The sequence below is a fragment of the Opisthocomus hoazin genome, chromosome 20 (genome assembly GCF_030867145.1).
Source record: "Opisthocomus hoazin isolate bOpiHoa1 chromosome 20, bOpiHoa1.hap1, whole genome shotgun sequence".
NCBI classification, from domain to species: domain Eukaryota; kingdom Metazoa; phylum Chordata; class Aves; order Opisthocomiformes; family Opisthocomidae; genus Opisthocomus; species Opisthocomus hoazin.
The window spans coordinates 9,388,103-9,408,632 of NC_134433.1; the positions used below are offsets into that span (position 1 = coordinate 9,388,103).

The 20,530-nt window shown below is 39.8% G+C and overlaps 1 protein-coding gene across 1 annotated transcript; it reads right to left on the minus strand.

Moving 5' to 3' along the window:
- Positions 1 to 2,182: 2,182 nt before the first annotated feature.
- MYL10 (myosin light chain 10) lies at positions 2,183 to 12,199 on the minus strand. The gene is made up of 4 exons (XM_009933674.2): positions 11,928 to 12,199; positions 8,559 to 8,637; positions 3,495 to 3,543; positions 2,183 to 2,754 (listed from the first exon to the last, which is right to left on the minus strand). The coding sequence occupies exons 1-4, from the start codon at positions 12,046 to 12,048 to the stop codon at positions 2,656 to 2,658; spliced, it is 348 nt and encodes a 115-aa protein (XP_009931976.2). The 5' UTR covers positions 12,049 to 12,199; the 3' UTR covers positions 2,183 to 2,655.
- Between the last annotated feature and the right edge of the window lie 8,331 nt (positions 12,200 to 20,530).

Sequence of the window (20,530 nt, forward strand, 5' to 3'; positions counted from 1 at the left end):
CTTGTCAAGGCCATTAAGGCTTATTAGTGCACTCAGGGCCTTGATAGTTGCAGCCAGGAAAGAAAGTTTAGGGAGCTGATGCTACTGAAGAGCAAGGAGGTTTCTTAGCATCTGATGTGTGTGTATGAGCTCTAGTGCTGACCTGAGGGAGGAAGGGAGGGGGTGCAATCAGGAGAAGGGGGGAGTGTTGAACTGCTCAGACCAGACTTCCATCAGCCTAAGATGCCACAGAGCTGCACTTGAAGAAGTCATGTAACTAGGCAGTAACAGATGAAAAAGGGCCCATCAAAAAGTGTGCATGCTTCAATGGAAAAATGTGACCTCATCTTTGAAGAGCACTATCCTCAAAGTTTTTGCCTATCAGCTTGCATGAGGAAAAATAAACCTCTCTAGACTAAACGCTACAGTTAACCCTGTAGGCTATTTTATCTAGTCTTCAGTCTCATTCTGAAATCTTTAAACAATGCAAAAACCATAAGCACCATCTGACATCTGCTGCCTGAGTGACTTCAGCTCATATTATTGGAACAGTCAGTACTCATTTGGTTGGGTATGTGATTTTGTGGAGCTCATACAAGACAGTGTTAGACTTTGCAGGTGTGTTTGCAGCATACAAGAGCATTTTCCAAACCCACCACTCAAGCAATTTCCAAATGAAGTCTGTGAATGAAATATCCATTTTGCAGCCCTCTCCCATAAGCAGCTCCTTTCTTTGCTGAGAAGTGCTGCAATTTGTTTGGGTCTGCATAAGAGCCTAAAGCAGAAGCTCATAAAAGCATCTTTTCTACTGTGCCACCAAAAATCCTCTACCTCCATGATGTCTCATTGCCTATCTACAACCCCACCCCATAAGGTCATATACCTCTGAAGAGAAACACATTCTGGGGAGAAAAGAGCCATCACGTGAAACAGAGGCAAGAACTGTGCTTGTACAAGAAATCAAAGCTTCTGGTGAATAAGTCATGAGGTGGAAAAAAAGGTCATGTAGGCTCTTGCATTGCATGAAGTTTTACTAGTCCCCAAAGCCCAGTCAAGCTGCACACCTTGTTGGGAGGAACAGGTCTGGGTGACCCTGCAATTGTTTCGAATGTTACAGGAACACGCAGCAAGAAGTGCTAAAGCCGTCTCCACATCTTCAGCAAGATTCATGCAAGAAAGGGCCGAATTTTGCTTCTAGCTGTGTCTACTGATATGTTTAAGAGAGACAATTACTGCTAGATACAACTGGGAATCACCTACCTACACTAGAAGTGCAGTGCTGTTACAGGAATAAGCACAGTGCTTCTGGACATAAGGCAAAGGGTGAGATTTATTTTGTCACGTTTGTGTCTGCTAAGAGCCTTCTCATTCCAGTTGTTCTATGTTACTGAAGTGCACTGAGTGCAGGGTTTTGCTGGAACAACAGAAAATGCAGGTGGGGATGAAAGTCACATCCCCGAGTCATGCAGATGCTAAAGCTTTTTGTGTAATTTCTGCCCCTCTTGATGAGGGCAGAATTTGACACCTAGCCCTAAAGTTCTATTTCTTCAAAGACTAAGATGTAAACAGAAAATAAGAGGCTTGTTACCTCCTCTCAATATCCATGGGACTGCGGTGCCAAAAACACTGATGCAAAAGGAAACCATTTTCATTAGTTGTTAAAACAGCAGAAGCTGGTTTTACTTTGGCTGCAACATCTTTCTGACTCCCACGCAGGAAGTATTCATGCAATATTCCACATAGGCAGAATATGTCCAGTTCCTAGAAGTCCAAATACAAGAAACTGCAGCCCATTTTAGAAACCATGCTCATCTTGGATTATGAAAGCGAGAGGTAGTCTGCTTTCGTGTGTAACCCTGGGCTACAGCTCCTGAGTTCTTTTCTGATCTTTGTCCCTAGACTTCTGATGATTTTTGGCAAAACACATCCTTCCAGTGTGTGCCTCACCTGTAAAACAAGGCTAATGACCAACGGGTGAGAGACTAGGTGTTCTTGTTATTTCCTGGACAACCTCCTACGTACCATAAAGGTACCTCTGAAAGGGGAAATTTGTTATTACTGGTTTCTAAGTGCACCTAGGTAAATTTTACTATAAGAAAAATAGCCACTATTCCGCTATTTCTGTTCTTTCGCACCAAAGCAAATGAGTGAAGTGGCTTATGAAACTGGCCACGTCATGGAGTCAGAAAAGGCATACTGCATATTCACAAGAGCTTAAGATTGTTTTATTTACACTTTCATTGCTAGGGGCTGTGAAATGGAACAGAATTCTATTTACCAAATACTCTTCCTGGTGCAATAAGTTAGAAGATTTCTCAATTAACACATGGAGCTTATGTATAAAAGACAAGAGGTTAAGCAACACTGCAGTGCCCAGTGGACCATCTGGTGAACATTAGGATTGTCAATAAATCACGAAAGCACCAGTTCATCAAGAAAATTCCATTTCAAACCACTGACAGAAAAAAAGATGGGAAAATCTCACAAAATTGGTATTTTCATCTTTTATAAAACCAGGAGCATTAAGTAACTTTAATCTAATTTCAATTGTTTTATTCCTTCTCTTCTGATGACCACATGGCTTCACATACTGAATGTTTAGCCCTTTGTCTTGCACACAAAATCATTGTGAAATAACTTGGTTCATCGTCACAGGAGAAGCTCATCTCTTTCCTCTTAGTCTTTCTCTTCACCATGGGTGATAACGTAACAGAGGTTCTTATAGTCAAGATTACCAGAGACATCTGGAGGGAAAGCAGCAAACATCTGTTTGATCTGCCAAGCAAACAGGAGATAAGTGTTACAAACACAGGCCTGTGGGACAGCAACATGCACTGCTTTTCGTTTTCAACCCAGTTCAGCTCCCTTCTGGCTTGATCCGTTAACCACCATGGAAAATTTTTCCTTAGCTTCAGCAAAATTGAAATAGGAATTAGGGCACAAATAGTTAATACAGTCCTGCTGGAATCCCAAGAAAGTTCCCTGTCAGAAAGAGCTCTCCCTGAAATCCAAGTAAGCCCTGGCCAAATAAGGTACTACAGTCTGCACTCCCGCCTGTTCTTGCCATGAACCAACTCCACTCCATCTCCTCTCTTGAAAATAAAATCCCTCTAAATTCTTCCCAGCCAGCAGAATCCATGTTCAGTCTCACACAAATCACACAGTACCTCATTTCAGAATTCATTTTAGATTTCAAACAAAATAACTCTCACAGAGACGGAAACCAGATCACAGTCCCCACCCAAACCCACTTGCACTCTAGTAAATTCATTGCCCTGCTCACCACAGGAAAGAACAGCAAGAGACAGGCCACGCTTACACTTGGATGGAAGTCCAAAGAATCTGTTTGACTTTGATTTAGCCATGGAGCTATTCAGAAGAGATGCTTTGAATTGTTTCTAATTGCTAAAGCTGGCATCAACCTTCTCTCAGTATGGATTTAGCTGAATTCATGCATTTAAAGAAGGGGCAAATACTTATTGCTGCATATTTTGAGTAAAGAAGGTGGTCCTTACCTCTTCTTGACTGAAACGGTCTGCCTGTGTCATAAGCATTTCTTTGATGCTGTTCAAATAAAATGAAATAACCTGATTAAAGGGTGATAATGGCACATGACAATTCAGATGGCAAGATCCCTCCTGAAGCTGCGTGAAAGAAAATCTGTGTGACCGCATAAATTAGAGCTGTTAATCCTTACATGATATTGTAAGAGATTTTCTGTGGGCACCCATCAGTGTCAATGCCTCGCTCTGCCAACTTATTTTGCTTTTGTGACATTTTATAGAGGTTTAAAATTGTGTAAGGTTATTACTCTAATTGAAATACAGCAATTTTGCATGTTTATCTTAACCTAAAATGGTAGGTTTTCTCACTTGCTGTTTAAAGTTTGGATCACTTAGCAAAACCAAAAGAGAGAGTATTTTCTGTAAAATCTGAGGATGAAAGGAATAGAGCATGAAATGGGAAAGAGGACTTGAAAGAGAACTCCAACAGCTATTCCGAATCATCATCTGAGACTCCCTTCATTTGCATGCAGTCATTCCCAGAGGAGGCTGTGAAACTGCATGAGACCTGTTGTATTTCATGGTACAATGTCTTGATCTGGAGTTACAGCACTGTAACACGGAGCTTATCCCACACACAATCTGTATCCTATGCAATTACATCAAAGAGAATATTTTCGGGACAGTTTCAGCTGATTTACCCTCTGTTTTCAAACCCATTGTGGGAAGTCAGTTGAGCATGTAATTTTTTTACCTAAGTTTATAGGCAAATAGAAAAGCCAGGAAGAATGGTTACTGTTTATAGCCTAACCCCTTTAGATAAAATGTTTTTATATTTTGCCCAGTTAGTTACTCATGTGCTGAGGGCAGTACATGCACAATGTGCTAGAACATCCACCGGTATGAACTCAGTTATATCACACAAACATGCCTTTCACTTGCACTAATAATTTCCCTTTCCTGCAGAAAAATTCCTAAATTAATCTCAAGGAGTTTGCATTCACACTGAAGAGGCAGAGTCGTCTCCTACTGTTCTACCAAAGATATTTATACATTATCAGTACTTTTTCTAGATCAGTGAAACAGGCTATAAACCTGTGATAACAGATGAGCAGTCTGTTGTACAAAATCAAAAGCTGAAACAAGTACAGAAATCTCTTCTGGCTTGTAGATTTGAAAAAAAGTCTTCTTTTTTGAAGAATTTGTCGTGGGGAGAGCAATAGCTGTTCCGGTAACAGCTCTTTCTGCTTTTTAAAGTGAACATTTATTCCTGCTTTTGAAAGTGAATATTTAAAACAAACTATTTATAATAGAAATCTTGCCTGCACAGGAACACTTCCATAGGAGCAAAATTCATCTACTGCGGATGCAGGTGTTCAGGCGAAACAGTGAAGATTCCCTGTCTGCTCCCATACTCCATACATCTCGAGTGAAAAAAGTCACACAGACAGAAGTGTAGTTTTGGTGACAAAGCTACAACTGTGCTTCCTCACATCTCTGACACACACATTTTTTTCCAGGAAAAGGCTACAACAAAGACATATCCCAACTGGCATGAGGCATATACACTTCTGCACCTCTTTCTTCTCGATGTGAAGTGCCCATTTGGAAGGATGGAAAGGAAAAAATTGAAAAAAGAAGTTTCTGGGTAATGAATAAAGATCTTACCCAGAAGGACAAGAGGGAAAATATCCATGCAAGTTTTGGGAAATACTCTGAAGTCACAGACTTAAGCTATTGTATATATTTTCACTACAATTACCATCCTCTTTACTTAGCTATGTCTTTCTTCATCTCTTTGTCTCATATTGCTGTTTCTTTTTTGTTATCCCAGCCATTTGTTATGTGACTGCCTTTTCTGAAGTGGAATTCTCAAATGATCAGTGGGTGAAAGAGTAGCGAGATCATTCTCATCAGCATAAATTGATCATCGGATATATGTGCACCGGGGCAAACAGCATCAGCAAATGTAAGTAGGAAGTGTGATACAGGATGGAGCTCAGTGAATAGAAGGAAGCACTTACAGCAATTTTGTCAGAAGTCACAAATAAACTTTATCACAAACAGGACTGAATTAAAAAGAGATCTGGGCACTATGTGTCTTCTATTCACATGCTTAAAGTATTTAGAGGAAAAGAAAAGATCAAATATATAATTATAATCTCATGAAGCATAGCCCAGTAGGCTCTGGCACACTCATAAGGAAGAAGAACTGAGTTAAGGATCTATGCATATTTTCCATTATTTATTTTATAGGGAAATGAACACTGACAATTTCCAAAGCTAGAGATTATGCACTTTTTTTCTTTGTGTATCTTGTTTTCTTTTTTAAAGACTATTTGCTTCTCAAAAAAAAAAAAAAATCAAAGTCTTCTGGGCAAAAATGAATACCCATTTGCCTTGATGTAGGAGTCTAAATGTTATCTCTTATCCTGGCTGACACCAGTTCCTTCCACAGTTACAAAGCTTTGTTGCATTCTTACATTTTCAAAGTCTTTTTTAAAATTATCTGTCAAATCTCTGGGACATTTTGGTTTTCCACTGGGTCTGCCTTTTCTGCAGTCCTCTCTTGGAGAAAACCAGGTGAGTTGAAACGAGCAGTGCTCTACAGCTACGATGAGAAACATCACTAGCTCAGCCAAAGGTCCAGAATGCATGTAAACTCCCTGGGTCCGTTTTCGTCTGGTACAAATCTGAAAAGTTTTGTTGGCATTGGCATTAGACACAGTGGATGTTGGCTGGACTCGCTTTGGCCAATGAATGGCATTTAGGGCTGAATCATCTAACCTTTCCAAAAGCTATGCCAGTTTACACCAGCTGAGAATCTGACTTAAAAGGATTTTCTCTTTTTGACATCATGCTGTAGGAAGGATTTAATGTGTGGTATAATGATCCCGACAAAGTCTGTCACTGAATTTAGAAGTAAGTTATAAACTCAGAGAGCTTCTGGAAAGGTTAGAAGACTCCATCCCAGCTACCATCAGATGGACTAAGTGAGTCATTTCCAGACTAGAGGTGAAAACACGCAGAGGGAGGAGACATAAAAATCTCCAGAAGGATGTTAACTCCATGAACATAAAAAGAAGTTCTGATTAAAAGGTCAACATAGCTGGTTTTGGAGAGAAACATTCCAGGATTTTTTAGGATGGAGAAATATTATTTATTAGCATTAACTGTCATATTGAAATGGCTGCATGGGCCAACATAAAAATTATTTCAAAACCTTCAAATGTCCAAATTTTGGAAGCATATGAATAGAAGTTAAACCTCAAAGACATTCACGGAATTGATTTAATGGTTTGTTCTGTAATGATCAACATTACCCTCGGGTCTAATAAGTAAACATTATGCTCTGTTGTGGTGATGAACTAAAACAATTGTCTAATGTTAGCAGTGCAGTGGGGGTGGGGACAAGGTTGACCTTTTCCATCAAGGAAAAATAAATGTGTTTCTCTCTCATCTTAATTTTGGAGTGTGATACTGCATTGCTAATTTGCCCCAAACTCCAACTGGCTTCCAGCATCCAAGGAATGCAGAACTGGACACAGGGTGGCAAGCTGCAGATTTTGTATGCCATATAGTGTTACAGATAGTGGTGGGAATGATAACATTTCATGGGTTTTGTATTATCAGAAGGTTGTATTTCATAGCTGTGATTTCACTGCCGTGTGATCTGGCCTATTTGGCAACAGGCTACGTTTTGTCCTGATTGTTTGAGTCACTTCTGATGTAGTTCTCTGACTGTTCTTCCCAAGCTGTTTGGATAACGTTAAACCCAAAACAATTCGGATGCCTGTTAACCCTCTGTTCCTTCTGACTGTTTGCTGCATCCACTTGTATTTTAATTAATTTGGAAGTTCTTTAGTGAAAAGAATGTCTCTTTGCTTTTATTTTGTATCTTGCTTACCGTACTAGGATTCTCATACCCACTGGGAACGAAGTGCCACTGTCACAGAAAAGCATATTGGTAACAGAAGGAAATATACACGAACTTTCTATTTTCAACTAATTTTCATGAGATATCAATAATTGCAGATAATGTCATGGAAAACTTCATCTCAGAGGTTCTGGTAACAGGTTTAGTCTTCATCTACTGTATCATAACATTAGCAGAATTCCTTGATGCAAATACAATTTTGTATCTCATGGTTCCCTAATAAACTTCCTATACATACTATGCTTCATAAAATCTACCTGAAATGGCTGCTGCAGTAAAAGTATAGACCCCAAATTCAGCAAGGAATTTAAGCATATGCATAAATTTAGGCACATAAAGAATTTCACTGGAGCCATAGGTCAGACCTCCTCATCCACTGTGCTGATTTGATATCATGTACCTCATTTACCCGAAGGCCTGCATACACCGTTCTGGCAGTGCAATGAGGATTTGCATTTGTACAATTAGCACTTAAAGTCCTTTTACCTTGCTTTGTCAGTGAAACAGGTTATGAATACAAATTATGTCCTGCCTCCTTATTTAAAACATAGCCATATTGACAATAATTGCCATATTATTAATAGCATTATTTGGTTTGGCTCCCACCACATCTAGTGGAATTTTACAGCAAATTGTTGTCTGGAAGCAGAAGGCTCAAATGGTAAAAACATAACAAGGAAAATGTCGTCACTAAAACTATGTCCCAGAGTTAATTAAATTGATCACTTTTTATGAAAGGGGACTAGCTTTCCCATTTTAGTCAAGCACTCTGAGACTTAGGCACCAGACATTTATTTTAATTTTACATATGGAGTTAATCTACAAAGAGTCATGTGTTGATTTATATCCAGACCATCAAAAAAGGCTATCTAATGGCGTACATGTGATTATATTTCCGTTGCCTCTTGCAATGTCTGAAGACAATAACATCTCTTTTTGGTATACAAATACATTCATAGAATAGTCCAGACTTTTAACTCTGGCTTACAAAGCTAAATGTTTCTCTGCCTGACAGTTCCTCTGTCTCTTAAAATACTGTGAAAAATATAGCTTTTAAGCAGTTATTTAAACCTGTGCAATTATTATTATTATTATTATTAATATTATTATTATTTTAAAAGGATTTGAAATAAACTTACTAGTCTGCCTTTATGTGGCCTTTCCCTTCTGGGTCGAAAATCTTAAAAGCATTCAGAATGGTTTCTTCTGGGTCCGTGCCTAAAATTAATGAAATATAATTTAGAAGCCTGGACATATTTCTGTAGCTGCCGAACACTTGCTAAATAATTGCATTCACTTGAAAACAGTGCAAAATAGAGAACTCTGCAGTTGCAGGTTTGAAGACAAAGGTTCCTTAAGTCGGCAGCATTTGTCATGTCAGATAAACAATAGAGGTGAATAGTTCAATGCTCAGAAGCTTAAAAATAATAACTCATATCTATTCTGTGTCTGCAGGAGAGAAAACTTCCAGGAACTGGTCTCCAATATCAGTACCCAGCGGATTAGTGGCTTTCAGAAATGAAAATATAACAAACTGTTTCCATCGCTGGCTTCCTTTAATCTTGTACTGTATGTTCCTTGTAAAAACACTTTTTGATGTTACTTGTTCTTCACTATGTAAGAAGAGGTTGTTTCCCTCACTAAAGGAAATGGAGCTCATCATAAAATCAGAATGTCAATGGAATGCAATGGGAACAGGATCATCAATGTAAAATGGTGATTTGCAGTTACATTCTCTAGCATACTTCCACTTAAGTAGCTCTTCATGAAGTGTTACATATAGAACCAAGATAGCTTAAAGCACTAGACTATGGCTCCAACATTTTGCTTCTGCTCTTAGCTGGGCCACAGACTTTTGGTATGACTTTAATTTCTCTGCTCCTCTGTTCCCAGCAGTAAAATGATAGTAATAGTCTTCCTTTTATTCCACCCTTTATCTGTCCCATCTATTTAGACTGGAAACAATTTGGGTCAGGGACTAGCTTTCACAGGGCCTTAATCTTGGCTGGGGTTTCTGACTGTTCTGTAATACTGCAGATTCTGAGTGTATTCACTTGCAGTCAGTGTCAACCCACACTGAAGGATACGCTATATATTCTGTTTCTGACTGTTCCACAGTATTTCAAAATATTACGGTAGTAAATGTAATACAAATCATTATTTAGAACTGTAGGAAACCAAATTTATAAGTGGGTAGACTGACCTGTGGACAAATGAAGCTACTTGGGATGCTGAAATGTTGAAAGCATGATTTTAAAAAGGTGTATAACATGACGAACTGTAGTTTCAAAGTTTGTGTCAAAGTTTGGCAGAGATAGAACCAGAACCGAACCCAGTCAAGGTTCCCTGCTCTAATGACTTCATACACTCCTGATGTCTTCTTAGTTTTCTTTGTTTAAAAGGTTTCACAAGGATTAGTAGCAGTATCTTAGCGGATATAACAGTGAATAAACTTAAGGCTAGATGGCCTCCTTTTCACACACTTGCCATGTACATTTTTTGCCAAGCTGCAGGCAATATATTCAAACTGCAATGAATATATGATCAATACAAAGAGCATTGGTATTTAATGAGTGTCTTGATTGTCCTGTGAAGAGAAACGTCTTCCAGCTCTGAGGAAAGGTCTGCATTTTAAGTAGTCACCACTGTGGGGGGGATTTTTTTTCCTTACTGTGTTTTACATTTTCTACTCTGTCATATCCTTGGACTTTGGCTTTGAAGAGAAGCAATGCAGCAGGCATTCTTTATTGATTAGCTGGTAAATAAAGTGGTTTCTTTGATGTGCGGCATCTCTGTTTTCTGTACAAATTGTATTATTCTGACTCCCTGTAGAAACAGCTCCATGTGGTTGGCATTAACATAAACCGAGTTTTGTTAGCTGTTCATCTGGCATCATAATCTCAATATACAAAGCTAAAGCTCGTCCCGAAAATCCCAGCTTCCCCTTTATGACAGAAATCAATTATAGCACAACAAATTTTACTTAGAAAGCACCTTTCACCAAATTCTCTGAGTGGTACTTAGCTAATAAAGAGTGTTGCAAAATTGCCATATCCACTTCCTCTAGCCCTTTCTCCCTTTCTAATTGCACTACAAAGGCTCTTCATCCCAATTAGTTTTGATTGGGAATGTGCAGTCTTTTGGCTCTGCTTCCTTTGCATGACAAACCCAACCAGAAGGGCATGACAAGCACAGCTGTGATTTTCCCTTCACCAAATGGAAATTAAAAAAACTCCCCTCCTCTGCTAGTAGCCAACAGGAAACCTGCAGACAAGAGGGGTATGCTTTACCATTCACCTTCCTGTGCTGGCTCTGGTTTTAGACCACACAATTGTCAGGGCCAGACTCTTTGCCAGCTTCAACAATTGTAAGAGAGAAGAAGGGAAAGGAAGAAGAGCTCATTTCCACACTCTCTGCGATCACAAACTTCACAAATAGATAGGAATGGGTAGCAGGGAACCCTGCAAGAAATAGTCATGTATCCCAGAAGGAAGATTATGGAGAAGGGCACTACCTACTCTGCAAGATGACATCTGGAATAGAAAGGTGGAGGTGCCACTGTGATCAAGACAGATTGATGTCTGGGTAACAAAATTCCCTCCTCAGTGTCAATCTACAGCCTTCTCCATCACCTCTTCTGCTTCCCAGACATGCTGTGTTCCTTAGCAGTAGTGTATTTCTTTGAGGACTAGCTACACTAGTTCTTTCATTCAGACCTCTATTTTCTATTCCAAGCATAGAATGCCCTTCCTTGAAACTGTGCTCAGCAATATGAAGCCAGAGTCCAGCAGCAATACAATAAATGTTTTTAAGAAGAGGGAATTAGATTTTCCCATTTTTCTGTTCACTAGTTACTTTAGCAAACTTCTGAAATCTGCTTGGCTAAGGCTAAACTTGCTTTGAAGGTCAAGGCTTTCACCTGTCTCTACTGCATACAGGAAGATGACTAGTGGTTTCTTTTGGCCTCATGCTCCTTTCTCTTGCAGTTTCTAGCCATTAACAGTGTAAAAGATACAATTAAATTACTAACTCCCACAACAAATTTAGTACCCACATTTTCTGAACTCCCTGCAGTGATCCCTATATATTCTGTGGCAATGGGCAAAATCGCCCTCCTTCATCACTGTAAATCCACTGAAAATACTTTTAAACCAACTAACACTGGGAGTGATAGCACTATAGGATGAGCAACAGACTTCAGCCTAGGAACCTACTGACGGTGAATAACTCCTCTGCACTGTGCTCCAGGCTGCCATGATTTCATTACTTTCTGGACCTCAACTTACCACTTTCATGTTAGCTTATGTAAGCTGAAATCACACCTTTGAATTGTCCTCTGGACCGTCCCTTAGCCTTTTTGTGCTCCAGCTCTGTCTGCAAAAATGGAGATCACTCCTTGCCTTTAAGCATTGTTCTGTGGATACATTATTATAATTTGCAAGGTGCTGAGATATTTCAGTGCTGAGGATCTTTGACAGATGCCTCTCCAAACCCCCAAAGGTACTTACCTTTCAGCTTTTCCCCAAACATAGTAAGGAAGACAGTGAAGTTAATAGGACCTGGCGCCTCCTTCACCATGTCTTCAAGCTCTTCATTCTTGACATTCAGACGACCTGCAGCAGAGATCATTTTTCATAATAAATCACAAATTGTGTTTCAGAAAACGATTCTCGTTCATCTCTTCCCATTGGGGAGCTCAGGGCTCTGTGCAACTTTGCTAATAACACGGTAGAACACAACTCCAGAATACCCTAGTGGAAAACAAATTGGCAGTGCTTGCTCTAAGATCAAAGTCTGGCTGAAAGAGTACGAAGGATAAATAATATGCATGTGGCCAGCACTGAACAAAAGAAGGGGCACTTCCAAATAAATTGGTTTTTTTTCTTTTTTTGTTTTTTTTTTACCCCAGGTGAAATACGGACCCCACTGGCATTAATATAGCAGAGTTCAAGGTGACTGAAGTGAATCCAATGTCTCAGTCTTTGCCCTCCTTGTTACTGAGATGCCTTTCTGAGTAGCAGGCAGATGGGTGAGTTGAGTAGTCATATCCCTTCCCCACCCTTGTGCAGGCCTATCACTTCCCCATCCTTGTGAGGTCCTATTGATAAGAATTTAGACCCTGGTAACCCTACTCAAATTCAGTGGTAATTTGCTGTGACTGTACTTTACAGGCATTGGAGGGCTTCACGGAACAGGAAACATACCAGACCTTGGCCTTAAGAAATAAATATTTCAGGGTAACAGTAGCTACAGGCCAAAGTTTGCAAACCTCATTGTCACAATAAAAAGTTCAGGAGCTTCTGCTCTTTGCACTGACTCTGCTGGCGTCTGATTCCACCCCAGGGAGCACTAAAGATTCTTATCAAACTCTTTTTAATAAGATCCAGATGGCAAAAGCCCAAATGCCTACATCACTGTTCAAGCCTCAAATGTTGAAACAAGGATACAACTCCAGGTTTGGAATCATGAGCATTCTGATTTTTCCTTTCCTTGGGAAGATTTGCTTTAATCTGCTTGATATTATCAGGATTGTGATGCGCATGGAACGGACGATACCTAATCGCATGACATGCATATTCCACCCCACATAAATGCACAACAGCACAGAACCTCACATGAAGTCCTCCTACTTTTGTGTGGGCAGAAGGGCAGCCAGTCCACGACAACAACGTTAATTGGCAGATATTGCATGACCCCTAGATGAAAAAGGTGCAGCCTGTGAAGCCTGGATTCAGAGGCAAATCAGAAATGTCCGGCATGGACACCTGCTTGGGTGGGCTTTTTATGAAATAGTTGCAGGGGTGGGATCAGTGCCTTTGGAGAGCTGCCAGCTGCACAGCTCGGTTGCACCCGCCAGTGAGTCCCAGAGAGACCTCCATTTCGCTGCTGAAAGAGTCTGCTCAGGAGACTTTCCAGCTGGAGCTATGTGTAAAGATAGCAGCTACCATAAAGGAGGAAGATCAAACTGAACAGGTTTCCTTTTGACTCCTACGTATCGCATTACTTCCCCCCCTGTAATTTTAACACAAACTTTTCTAATCTGCTTGAAATTTAAATTGCATTTCTTTTAAGTATTTAATTATTACTACCAGTTTACCTAGTGCAGCAAATGTGTCTCTCAAGTCTGCTTTGTCAATAAAGCCGTCCCTGTTCTGATCCATGATGGTAAAAGCCTGTTGGAAGCAAAAGGAAGATTTGTTGCCATGGCCATATTGCATTGGACAGTGCTACAATCACACACACCAGTCCAGGGGGGGTACTATATTCATGCTGTAAAGAAGAATACTTAACTTCCTTTGATTCATCCACACCATGCCAAATCATTGCACTATCCTTACTTTCAACGCATTACTGTATCTTGGCAAGGGGCTTAATTAAACCCACCCAAACTTCTTCTTACTAAATTAACGCTCAGTGCAGCATGTAGCTGGGCTGAAGCCAATGCTGGCAGCTCCAGCCATTCAGGCCTTAACCCATGAAAGTTTGAATTAGGGAGGCTTTAGTTAGGGAGGATTTAGTCAGTGGTTACTCTATGTGTTTTGTACCTTTCCCATAGCTCATTCCTTTGTGCAGCTATGATATTCTGTAAAACATTTAGTTACTGTAGATCAAGTTAAAGTCAATTTCTTCTGGCCCTCAAAATGATCCTACATACAGAGATAGCAGAATTTTCAAAAGTACAGACAAATGTAGCTTTCATAGTATTCTTTATTCAAAGTTTGCTTCCCTTTCCAACAAATTGTATCCTTCAGACTGTACTCTGTGCTCTGACTGACCTTGAGGTGTTGACCAACCCAGCTAGCTGCCTATCTGTCTATTTACTTATTTGCATGTCTGTCTATTTGCTGCCATCACACTTAATGTTTCATTGATTTTGAAAGATTTTAATGACCTGAAATTCCTCTGGTCATACTATGGGGAATATTAGTAGAAGCAGGCATGTCTCCAAAGCTGGTTATCTGCCTGACATGTACATCGATATGAGATTGTATCTTTACAATGACCAGAAACTATTCTTACTTCACAATTATGATCAGAAGGACAATGTTCTCCTGAGAATACAGCTAGTCCCTTGCAGCTACAGTAACCTGCAGAGTTTTAACGTCTACTGCTCTACAGGGTCCACTACTTTCCATGACCATATTATATCAACATAGCTTCGTGTAGTTTCATCTCCAGTTTCTTACAAAGCCCCACTGCTCACATTCCAGTGATTATTTGCAGCATGCATGTTCATAACCCTTCATTTACCTGCCAAACCATCACCTAATAAAAAATTAAGCCCAACTCTTTAGAGCGTCTTTCCTCCCTTTTGGAGGGGCTTGCTCTAAATGGTGTTCACCACAATTTGGAAGCAAAGCAGAAAATAATATGAAGAGCAAAGCAGAGCCTGGCAAGCTCACAAAAGACAGGAAGAGCATTAGGTATGTATTGTGATGAGTGAACTTAAAATAACGTAAGAACAGCAATGCTGAAACATTTTCTGGTGAGCTGGTTGAAATCTCTAGATAAAAATGTTCTGATCAAAAACAGCCTTTCAGAAATACTTGTCCCAAGTATGCAGTTTTTAGACACAACATGGTCTTGGTTTCCACTGGACCACTCCCCTGCCTCATGCTTTGCCATTATTCTGCCACCATCCTCCCAGAAATGCTCCTAGCATTATCTTCTTTAAAGTAGATCAGATATAACATTCTGACCAGTTCTTCATTTTGTTGGTACTTCTTCAAGCAGTAGTCCTTGGAGAAAACAAAACTGGAGGTTCATAGATAGAGAAGACATGGGAGAAGAGTGTTAAACATGTTCCAGTCAACTGTGGGGAAAAGCTTAGTGGTTTCAATTCTTTTACCTGGGCCATATTCACAATCTTGTGCATGGGTTTTCGGTCTCATTCACTACTGAGTTCTACTAGTGGGAATGCTCATGAAAAAGAAAGTTGAAAGTCACATGCACAAAATGAAGCAGTAGCTATTTGTCACATTGGAAAGTGCTTTCGAGATGTGAGTTAGCAAAAAATGGGGAAAAAAAGAGTGATTTAAAATGACAAACCAGTGCAAAATGTGATGGCCTCACAGACATTCTAGAATGTCCATTCAGAAAAAGAGCATAAACTCGACAAACAAATTATCTGTCTTTAATATGCTTCAGCTTTTATGCCAGCCCATGAGATCTCTCTCCTCACAGGTAACTGGTCAAAGAACTTACAATGCATGGTAATGCCAAATTCTTTGGAAGCTAAAAGATGCTTACTTAGTTAATCTCAACATGTTTTGTTTTACTATCATTTATGGAGAAAGTCGGCTGAGGACTTCTTGGTATTTTTGTTTCTAGTTTGTAGGCAGTATTAGAAGGGCACAGAAGAATATCTTCCATTGCTATTGTGGAACAGTCCATTAATGAAAGCCCTGGTTCAATAAGGCACCTCTGTGGAGGATAATACTTGAGCACGTAAGACTATTCTTATTTAAAATACACTTAACTTCAAACATATGCTCAAGTCTTTTCCTGTATCAGGGCTAAAGTGGATGAGATGACAATTTTTCTTTATTTTGGGGTGGGGTCTTGGGGGTTTTTCAAGTAAGTCTAGAGCTTGAAACAGGAGAGTGAGGGAGGGACAGAAAGAAGGAAAGAAAGAATGAAAGAAAGAATGGAGGAAAGAACAAACAAACACACAAGGAAAATTATATACCAGCCAAAACCACAGAGATGATTCAGAAAACAACTGTGTGTTCTATTAAAGCAGAATTCAACTAGGATTACAAACAAAACCTATGTTATTAATTAGCAACGACAGGAGACTATAGACAACAGCAGAATGGTGACCAACCTCTTTGAACTCCTGGATCTGGGTTTGTTCAAACATAGAGAATACATTGGAACCACCTTCTACCTTCTTCTTTGCCTTTTTTGGAGCCTGTAATACAAATAAGAAGATCAAATATAGACTACTTTTGTCTGTTAAGCACCCAGGAAAACAAATTCCATCTTTAAGAGAAGGTAAAATATGTACAGCCAAGTAATACAAGAGGATTGTGTTTTGCTATGACAAGGATTTAAATTCAATCCACTACATACATATATATATATATATATATATATATATATATACACACATGGGATAAAAAATTCAGGTAGGTGGCTACAGGTACGCCTTCTTCACAGTTCCCCTGCAGGGACAGGCAGCCAGATGCAAAATAAGGCCCTGCATGAAGACTCAGTTTGGGAACTATAAAGGGAAATTATATCATTTCCTACTCACATAGAAATGTTTAGAAGTTTGCTCTGTTTGGACTAAGACTGACCAAACAGATTCTTCCTATGCAGGAACACTTTGAGGACAGTCTATATTCTGGCACCAACCTATGACACTACACTCTGTTGCCTTACTAGCCCTTGTCATTTTAATAATCAAGATAGTCATCATAAAGAAAAAGGCAGGCCTGCTTTTATCACTATTCTGTAGTCTGAAGACTGAGACAAAGACTGGAGAAAGAGCCACAATGATACCTAAGAATCTAACGCTCACTAAAAATCAGTCAGAACTATACTTTGTTATGTATCTTTGAATAAGGGCCCAACCAGCTTGCCTAAGACAATACAATTCTTGTTCTTCAGTAAAGAGTCAAATCTGTGACTCCTAAGGATTACAGAAATCTTTTAACCACAGCATTATCTTTACTTGGGGCAGGATAATGAGCTACATCGCCTTCTGAGTTCTCTTCCAGACAGATTATTTTTTCCTTTATCATTTTTACTTTTAAACTTCATCATCACAGTCCCACCTGTTTCTCTTGTCGTGGAAAATTAGTCTTACTTAGTTTGGGTTATTCTGCATGAAACAGAAGGCAAGTTCTGCGATCTCCTTTCATCAAAATAAAAAAGCCTGTGAAAGTTCAAATTCAATACTGATTTCAAACATCCTGAGGAGCAAAGCAGCTCAAGGAAATACTCCCACTTGACTCTGTTTGAAATATACACTGTCTGATCAATTTAATTTGCCAGGCAGGGTTCTGCGTTCAGCCACCCTGTTTTAGATCCCAGGCTGAAAATCAGGACTATGGTAGACACTCACCCACATACCCATACTCCAGACCTGTCAAGCTTCAATCAGCTAATGCAAAGCATTAAAATCTGGAAATAGGAAAGGAAATTTTTCAAAAATGTGTTTGTAGTAAGGATAAAAATAAGGATAGAAGGGGAAAAAAAGGTAAAAACCAGAATGTTTAATGAATGTAGAAATATTGATTTTGGAATAAACAGATTCCCTCTTCCTCCCACACATGAAATAAGTGTAATCTGAGCAGTAATGGGCAACATTCCATGTAACGTGAGGTGCCTGGTGGGGGTTTTCAACACTTGCAGATCGAATGGAAATACTAAGAACAATCCTTCATATTTACATGTACTTGTTCCCCGAGGCAAAAAGAAAGCAGATGTTACCCAGCTTGTCTGGGGGACCTGACCACAGGGCACAAGGCTGGCCTCTGCATTTTCAGATGGGGTAGTAGAACGGTTCTCCTGTGCTCGTGTAGCTGGTCTTTATGAAGACATAACATGCTTTACTATTCTCCTGCTCTGGTCTGCTGTGACCAAATACAGCATCCATATTCAGCATGATAAATATTCCCCATGCTAGCAAACAATCTGCATCTTTTTAAGCTAGCACCACAATGAAGGACAGTGGGCTCCAGCTCCAGGTTTTATTAACTTTAAATGCCAAACACTGGCAATACCTCCATTACTGCTCAGTTTAATGGGTTCTCTGTGCTGTGAGGCTTTAAGGAAGTATTATAGCTATAAGAAAGGATCAGATAAACCCAAAAGACGTGGCTCACTATCTATTAGAAACAGACCAGCAACACAAAAAATACCCAGAAGTCTCTTTACATTAGTGAAGTCCTATTCAAGGTAAAAAACACTGAAGACTAATTATACAGAGAACAACCACTGTACTAGGAGAAATTAATCCTAGCATGATATTTGTTCAGTGTTACTCTCTGGTTAGTCACCTCCAGGGATGATAAAGAAGATCAATGCCCAGGTCACTCAATCTATCTTTAGTGGGTGTGGAACCTATTTATGATCTGCTCTCTTGTGGAATGAGGCTGAGATCACCAATACATTTCACAGGTGCCAGTGGACAGCTGTCAGATGGGAATGGCTTTCCATCACCAGTTTCAAGCTAAGTCTTTTGGCATCAAACGTACAGACCATCTTGGCTTATCAGTCTCTTGGTTTCTGCATATGCGGTGTTGGGAACGTAATTTATCTGCTCTGAAAGGCTAGGAAACTCATAATCACAGAAAGAAACTGCACCTTGATTTTGCATGACTGGTGGGAAGGCAGGCGCTATGAAGAGGAAGGCTGAGAGAGAAGTAGGTGGAGCAGGAACAGAATACAGTACATTGTCACTGCCTTTCTGGTGGGTAAGTCAAATTAAAAGGCAGCTCTAGGAGAATAGAAATAGGTCTGTGCTGCTGTCTGACAACTGAAAACACACCAGAATTTTTGAATTAATAGAATCAGGATTCTGATTCTGGAGTATCTCTCTGAAAGAATGGCATAGTAAAAAGAGCAACACAGAACTGAGTAAACATACAGTTTCTAAACTTCAAGGATTTAGTACGTGACCTGCAGAGGAGCAAGTGGTGACTGACACATCACTTCTGCCTTGCCTTGATTTCCCCATTTGTAAAATACAAAGTGTGCTGAGATGCACTCTGCAAAGATAGCTACTCTATCTTTGCAACGTGTGCTTTGAGACTGACATACAAAGCATGCCAGATGAGAAACTGAAGAGCTGAGGGTCCCCTGGGCTCAGATGCCGACGCCTCAATAGCACAGCAGTGGGAAAAATGTTGCAACAACTGAACAGGCCTATTAATATTCCTGACTGAGTGTATTAATCATCCCATTGTGAAGAAAACAACACTTCACTTTAGAAGAGAAACCACAGGCTTGTCGCATATCGTTAATTTGTCTTACTAGTGTTAGCACTCTCTCAATTAGCCTGGATTTTAAAGGGTCCTTTTTTTTTTGGTGGTGGTTTTTGATTGTTTTAGAAGCTTTAAATGAAAAAATGGAGCCATACCAAAATCTGGTCCCAAGAAAACACCATTGAACCAAGCATTTGCTTTGAGCTGAATTGCTCCCACTGAAGTTCTTTATATTTCTCCTCTCTGGCAGTGTCAGGGAGCCAGAGAGAACAAGGACAATGCAGTGACACAGGGTGAGCTGCTTTTGCTCGCTGTACATAAGAATAGGGATTCATTTTTTATATGTTGCAGAGGGAGTGTATGCTCAAGTGAATCAGAGTGAAGAAATCTCTGATTTCAGGGTGACTTATGAGAAAAAGAGGCAGGGAATCCGTTTATATCTCTGCATGAAAGGAAGAATGAGCTGATAATACTTGATTCTTGCTTCAGAATGTGAGGTGTTGTTTGTTTACCCTGATAAATTCATAAAAGACTGGTGCTAGAGTAGGTTCATGATACCAGAGATACAAAGGAAGTGACACTGGATTACTGCAGAACTTTATCAACTCAGCACTTCAATGCATTTCTCAGACAACCCAGAAAAGTATAGCAAAACAGACAAGTTGCTGCAAGACAAACAAAGGTACAGCTCCATAACCAGCACCACTCCGCACTGACTGCTCAGGTGCACACTTCTACCCTTCAGTAAGTATGAAGTAACCAACCTCTACTTAGCATTTTCTGCAGAGCAAGAATGTCTGCACAGGCAGTCAGCCACAACGGGCAGCACTGCCAGAAGCCACATTTTCGGTTTGGTTTGGGGTTCCCTGTTTGGTCCACTATGCCTTAAATCTTTCAGAAAATACTCTAAATAACTAAAGATGACACAGTTTGATATTCCTGACCACCAAAGCTGAAAAACAAGCAGAAACACTTCTCCACTCAGCAACTTATTGTGTCTTAATTTTTTTACAAAAGAGGACACCAGTGGATAAGCAGGTCTCCTGGGACGGAGTGCTTCAGAGAAAAAACAGCAGCGTACACTATTAAGAGCTTGATTCTGTTGTCTTGTGTCCTTATGTATTTATTCAGCCCAGGGCAAACTAGACATAAGATACTACCAGCTTTAAATTGCA

Bases quoted from the DNA above. Each gene is read 5' to 3' on its own strand.
- MYL10 (XM_009933674.2), bottom strand. From the start codon at position 12,048: ATGATCTCTGCTGCAGGTCGTCTGAATGTCAAGAATGAAGAGCTTGAA. The intron at 8,638-11,927 runs GTAAGTACCTTT...CATTAATTTTAG, and splicing joins GTTTGGGGAAAAGCTGAAAG to GCACGGACCCAGAAGAAACC. The intron at 2,755-3,494 runs GTAAGGACCACC...TTTGCTTGGCAG, and splicing joins ACCGTTTCAGTCAAGAAGAG to ATCAAACAGATGTTTGCTGC.